Genomic DNA, 6,464 nt, shown 5'->3' with positions numbered 1-6,464 from the left:
CACCGAGTTCGACGTTCTTCGTCTCCCAATCGGTCGGAAATCGTACGGAATGGAACATTTGAAAAACGGCAACGCTAATATCTAAGACTTTTCCCAGGTTCCAGGTCCTTCCACCTTCTGCTGCCTTCCGAAACCCACCGAAAAATGGAGGGCGTTGCGTATTTCCCCCTTCCCCTTCCCCTGCCTTCACCGAAGGATGAATCTAACGTAATCAACGTGTAGTTGTGCGCACACAAGAGAGCTTCTTGATAGGGAAGGAATCGTTTGCGTGGAAAATGCTTCCACTTCCAGCTGGCACGCTGGCGCTTTTGGCATGCTTTGACCAATTGCGGAAAAGACGGGGGGAATCGAGTGCGCGGTGCTAATGAAGGCGGTCACTCTCTTCTTCCCTCGGACGACGGTTTCCGGTAAACACTGGTTCCGGATTTGGTTCCGGTATGCCGAACTGCGTCTTAGTCGTCTTCGTTGCCGGGAGCGGTAGTGTCGATCGGGGGACTGCTGTCCTGGTGCTCCGGGAGGAAACGGTCCGGCAGCTTGAAGCGACCGCCGGTTCCGTCTCCGCCGGCCGTATCTCATTTCGGCGTGTTGCTGCTCGGCGTCCACCGGTCGAACTCGATGCCGGAATCGGGCGAGATGCCGGTGGTGAACGGACCGAGCAGATCGATCGCCGCCTGCGTACACTTGCACTCCACCTCCACGCAGGTGCAGTTGTACTTGACCATGTGCCGCAAGTGATGCTGGTGCTGCTTCGGTGCTGGAAGCTGCTGCTGCTGATGCTGCTGATGCTGTTGGTAATGGGAATGATGATGGTGTGATCGCGACGTATCGCCCGCACCGAACGGGGTGCCACTGGACCTGGGGCCGCCGCCGACGCCGCCACCACCACCACCACCACCGCCGTCTCCACCCGAGGAGGACGATGACGATGAACCGGGTGTGGCTGCGGCCGATGAAGAGCCGCCTCCGTCACCGCCACCGCCCGCCGACGAACAGGACGAGGTCGAGGAGGCCGAGTAGAGGGCTTGCTTGGCCGAGGCCGACTGTGTCGGATCGATGTTGAGCTGCTGCTCGAAGCTGTGCAGCTGCTGCATGAAGTGGAAGTTGGGTGAGACGTCCGGTTTGCGCGAGCGCACCAGCAGGAACGCATCGTTCAGCGAGAGTGTCCGGGCGAACATTAGGTAGGCGAGCGTGACGGTCACCGAGCGGGACACGCCGGCCAGGCAGTGTACCAGCACACCGCAGCCTTTTGTGCGTGCCTCATCTGGAAAGAAGTAAGGAAAAAAAACGTTAATAATGGCATAATGTTATTACATGCGAGGTATAATAACGATAAAGACGAAAAACTGATACATAAATACATATCTCATTGAACATACATTTTTTTTTTATTTTTTAGTACGTTTAGTGAAAAACTTTTATTTTGAAAATTTATTTTTTCATTTAATTTATTTTTTATTGCAAACGTTGGGAATTTGAAGTGAACGTTTACTTACCGATGAATTTGATGGCGTCCGGGAAGTGATTTGCCAGGTCACCCGCCTGCGACCAGTGATCGGTGATCGGTATCTGCAAGTACCGTATCAGCCCATCGCGCTCGAACACATTCGGCAGATCGGGAGTGACGTTCAGAATGTACTGAAGAAGGAAGAAGCGGTATAAGGGTGAGAATTTAAATGCAACCTGCTGCATTTTCGCGTCTTCGCCTTGCGACTTACTTTAATGTTGTACTTTTTCAGGGACTTGAGGTCCTCGCTGTGGGAGGCATTGCCGAGGAAGAGCCCGGGCAGTATCTCGACCGGCTCGACGTTCACGGCTGACTCGGAAAGGTAGTTGGTGGTGCTTTCGCAGTCCGACGACTCGGTGCTGCTGCTGCAGGCGGAATCGGAGAACGGAATCGAAATGCGAAGCGATCTGCAACGAAAGGGAGCGAAAGAAGCATTTTAACATTTTGTGTTTGATCGTTTGTTGGATATTTGCCGTCGGGACGGTAATGATGGATTTCATATCTAGGTGAAATTATTTATTCGGGAAATTTGGTTGTTTGTATTAATGTTGATTGATAAAGAATAAACTTGTTCAAAGCAAGCATTGCTCTACCCGCTGAAAACAAATATACCATAAAGTACGCAGCCATATTAGCCGAGACACTTTTACCATAGGCTGCGTTTGTTGTTTCGGCGTGGGTTGCATTCTTGAAAATACGTAGCTTTTGTTTTTAAATCTGGAATACTCTTCGCTTTGCTCTTTTTAAATGCTTTTGAAGTTGCACTTTTTGATATGGAATGCACTTTAGATTTCCTACTTAATTTGACCGTGTGTTCTCATTTTAAAAGACATTCCCTCGAGATTCTGTCTGAATACAACTTGCGTTGCGTTATCATAATAAAAACATGGATTCAGCAAATCGCGTATTTTCGAGTGTATTACATCACCTTTACCGTCCACGATTATTATATTGCAACAATTTTTTATTTCACATCAATTATGCCTTACAGGGTTTTTCAGATGATAGAAAAGCAGCATCGGTTGATTTTATGACGCAATCAGGTTTATTATGGCGTTGTCAGTTGAAATGAGAATTACTGCAGTTGATATTATAAAGCCGGTACAGAAGCTTGAGTGATGTGCGTAACTAACGAGAGAAAACGTATACCGCAAGTGTGACAATCTAAGGTAGTTTATCGCGGATAAATTGATTTGATTTCATTAGAAAACGAAAGGAAATTTTAAACAATTTTTGCTGACTAATTTTCATGTCAATTGCATGTAATTTTTTTTTACTTTTATCAGTGACCTGTTTTATTCCAATGAAATCAAAGCGCTCCATTCGAGATGAACCAACCTGATATGTTGAACTATTTTGGAGTGTTCGTCCGGTATAAGTTTACACTCGCTAGTTGCGTACTTCGCTCGAGCTGATGTACCGGGATTACAATAACAACGTTGATTACAACTGGTTTGATTATCATTTCAACTGGCTTCGCTATAATAAACATGATCGGGTTTAAAAAAAACCTTATGCTTCTATAATATCATGTGCTGTAGTTAGAAATAATGTTGCTACTGTTTAATATCATTTGAATACCCCTTTATCTATTCGTTAAACGAACGATCTTTTTCATCGATAAATCATTTAGGAAGACAATTATTTATTTAAATTTGTTCTGCAGTAATAATCACAGTCCAATGAGACTGTTGTCAAATCCAATGAATAATATCTTTAGTAGGGAACAGCAGTATTTAAATCTGTAACAAGTCTTTTGGTACGAAATTCTTCTTAAATGATTCTATTGTGTATTAATTGGTAAAAATAGTCCCTTCTCTTCCTCAACACCGGACCGTTCAGTCTGTAGCCCGTGTTTTCACCAGCTTCCACTTGCTCGTAACCACACCAACGCGAAGCCACTAACAGCCAGCCACTACGTCGATGGATTACCTTCGGCTGGTGCGAAAGCTATACAAACTGCCAGCACGTGGTGGAAGGATCGTTGCTTTGGGCATCGATGCTGCCGCCACCACAACTGCCGCTACGGCCGCCGTTTCCGTTTCCTCTGATGCTACTTCCGCCTCTTCTGCTGCTCCTGCTGCTGTTGTCGCGATGTAGAGTGCCGCATCGTCGTCAAGCGTCCTTCTGCTGACCGTCGTTGGAGGGAAATTCATGTATGAAAAGCCACGCACCACGGGAGCGAGTTTTGCTAATCGGCAACCGAAAGTGCACTATTATTTCCCCACACCGTTTGTAAACCTTATTTACAAGCACTATTTTATTGCACGGAACTGAATGAAAATTTTCCCAACCGAATTAGGTGAAATTAGTGGATGATATGCGCCGTGGGAGGGTTATTCCGTTTGTGAACGAAGTATCGAAAACTAGGATCGGATCCGTTGCCCATCGTAATGGCCGTGCGTGTGCTCACCTCCTTGCTAGATACATGTTTCTACCGATTTTTGCCAAACACTTCACTTGATTTGGTAAAGAAAAACAACACCTTCCAAGACACACCAGATGATATGTAACTTTTTGTTCAGTTGAGCGACACTAGCTGACACTAAACTACACGAAATCTTAGCCAAAATCAACTACATCTTGCTGAGGGTATTTTCGTTCGTGGTTTCTGGTTGATAAACTGCACTTTTCGGCTACATTTCGAACCCTTTTTCACGACTCCATCCAGGAAGATCGAGTGAGTTTTCCCCAAAAACCGAGGCTTCCTTGTCGAAGCAACGCGTGAATAGTGTACGCGATTTTATTTTCACCACACGACGAGCAGCACTCGACTTTCCATCGTTCCTTCCGGCAGGTCGTTCGAACACTGACGGAATCATCATGCAACCACCGGAACGAGCTTTCCCGGTCAGTCTGTGTATGTGTGTGTGTGTGTTTGGTTTGTCTCGGCCGTAAAAAGGGAATAAAACATAGACAGAGAGAGAGAGAGGCAGAAAGAGGTTGCTGTACGTTGGATTGTACAAAAACCAACTCGTTCTCTCCCTTTCTCCTGCTTTATCGCTCCCTCTCTCGTTGGGATGGAAAAACCCACCTAAAGCTGGGCCCACCATTTCCACCCCACCCTTCCGGGGGAAACTCGGAAAACTTTTCCTCCACTCGAATTATGTATATATACGCGCTCCGACGGTTCATGTAACCGAAAAAGAAAGAGCACCACGCGAACCGCGAGCGAAAGAAGGAGAGTGGTGGAGTATGCTGTAATGGAGTATTACACGATGGAGGCATTTGTGGGCTCCCCTTCCCCCCCAACACACACACACATACAAACACACAAAGTATCACTTTCACTCGACTGCACCTTTCACTTCTCCGACGGTTGGTTTTTTTTTTGGTGCTTTTTCGCCAGAGTTCAAACCTATGCTTGAAAGAGGAAAACGTGCGGGTGCAAGGACGAACGGACGGTTTGCGATGTTTGTGTCGACACGGCAGATCCATATCGTGTCCTCCTCCCTCCCCTCATGCCAAAAAAAAATCCCACACATAGGGCGACCAAATAAACACCACATATTCTACACTCCTTTTTACGTTAGATTTTTGGGGGAAAAAAAAGTTCACCAATTTCGTAGGTGCTTCGAGTAGAAACACTAAAACCAAAATGCGACAAAAATACTCATTTCCATCGGAAACGAACTAATCTCCTTCGGCCGAAACATGTAGGCAGTCGTATTTTACTACACAACAACCCAAACCGCCCGTCTCGCCTTTGGGCGGGAGTAAAATAAGGTTAAATCGGATTGGACTGCGTGCGCGTGGGAGCCCCTTTGTGGAGTTAAGGGAAATTGTAGCCGGGACTAGGCACAAAGGACAGTACGCCCGGAGTTGTCACAGTGGGTGAGCTTTTCACCGTTAACAATCTTTTATATAACTTCGCTAAGTATGTGGGTGATTTTGTTATAATAAGCAGCATCACTGAATGGTTATAGATTGGATCCCTTTCATGCGGAAAAACTCCTAGCGTAGCTAAAGTTGCATACCTTTAGGCGCAAGTTTTGGATTGATGGCAGCGTGTAGTAATTCTTATAGGAAACTAATAAATACATTTTGATTAAAACTAGTTCATTTGCGCGGTTACACAGGCTGCACTATATTTTTTTTATGTGAAAGTTATCTAGGAGGTGAAATAGATGAATAAATGAACTTTTTTTCTCCTAGTCTAGTTGGGTCACTTTTCGAACCATTAAAATCGGTGCCGTCCGACTTCACATCAATCTTAGGAAGCTTTGAAACTATTTGTCTATCAAACATCTTCGGTTTCCACGTGTTGTCCAACGGAGTGAGCTGTGGATTGCGTTCTGGTTGCTAAGTGCATCTTAACGATGTTTTTGTTCGTGTGTGTGATTGTGTTTTATACGAGTTTGTGTTTGGTACGTGTTTTGAAACACTTGAAGAATCGTGTATCCCGGAAATTAACTATCACTTCTGTTTGTGTTGTATTTTGTTTGGCTTTTTATCTGTTCAATTATACAGTTATACATTTTCCCTCATCGAGCTGGTCGGTATAGCAATCAATGCTATGTAACAGGAAAAACCGTTTGGTGGTTTTTGGCAAAATTAAATGCACTCAGTTGTTTTGTTAATAGTTCATAATTGTGGACAAAGTGAAAATACTAAACATCCGTTGCAAGTTAGTGACGAGATCAAAGCGAGAACAAAACGCATCATGACCGACCATGAAGATCCTAATGCTGTTCTTCTGTTGCGGAACTGTTAGTTGGGTTTTTTTTAGTGTTGGCAGAATCGGGATTCGGAAGATTTGAAGATTCGATCCCTAGAGGGATTCCAAAGATTCGAATCCCATTTGACGGATTCTAAAGATTCGAATCCCATCTGACAGATTCTAAAGATTCGATTCCCATTTGACGGATTCTAAGTATTTGATTCGATTAGGGTTCGAATCAGATTTGATTGGTTTGGGACTCGATTTGATTCGATTCTGACTTGTTCCTAAACTGTTTGA

General features: G+C 45.0%; 1 protein-coding gene across 2 annotated transcripts in view; it reads right to left on the bottom strand.

Moving 5' to 3' along the window:
* Positions 1 to 381: 381 nt before the first annotated feature.
* The window catches only part of LOC131288976 (dual specificity protein phosphatase Mpk3), a 33,218-nt gene continuing 27,135 nt past the window's right edge, over positions 382 to 6,464 (bottom strand). The window contains exons 3-6 of one of the 2 annotated variants that reach the window (XM_058318162.1): positions 1,716 to 1,911; positions 1,494 to 1,635; positions 992 to 1,261; positions 382 to 940 (exon numbers count right to left, since the gene is read on the bottom strand). In XM_058318162.1, coding sequence (XP_058174145.1) covers positions 573 to 940; positions 992 to 1,261; positions 1,494 to 1,635; positions 1,716 to 1,911 — 976 coding nt within the window. In that variant the 3' untranslated portion in view covers positions 382 to 572. Of the gene's footprint in view, positions 1,262 to 1,493; positions 1,636 to 1,715; positions 1,912 to 6,464 lie in introns of both variants that reach the window. The other variant, XM_058318161.1, reaches the window with a different exon arrangement.

The sequence above is a fragment of the Anopheles ziemanni genome, chromosome 3, assembly GCF_943734765.1.
Source record: "Anopheles ziemanni chromosome 3, idAnoZiCoDA_A2_x.2, whole genome shotgun sequence".
Lineage (NCBI taxonomy): Eukaryota > Metazoa > Arthropoda > Insecta > Diptera > Culicidae > Anopheles > Anopheles ziemanni.
This window is presented reverse-complemented; position numbering and strand designations above follow the sequence as displayed.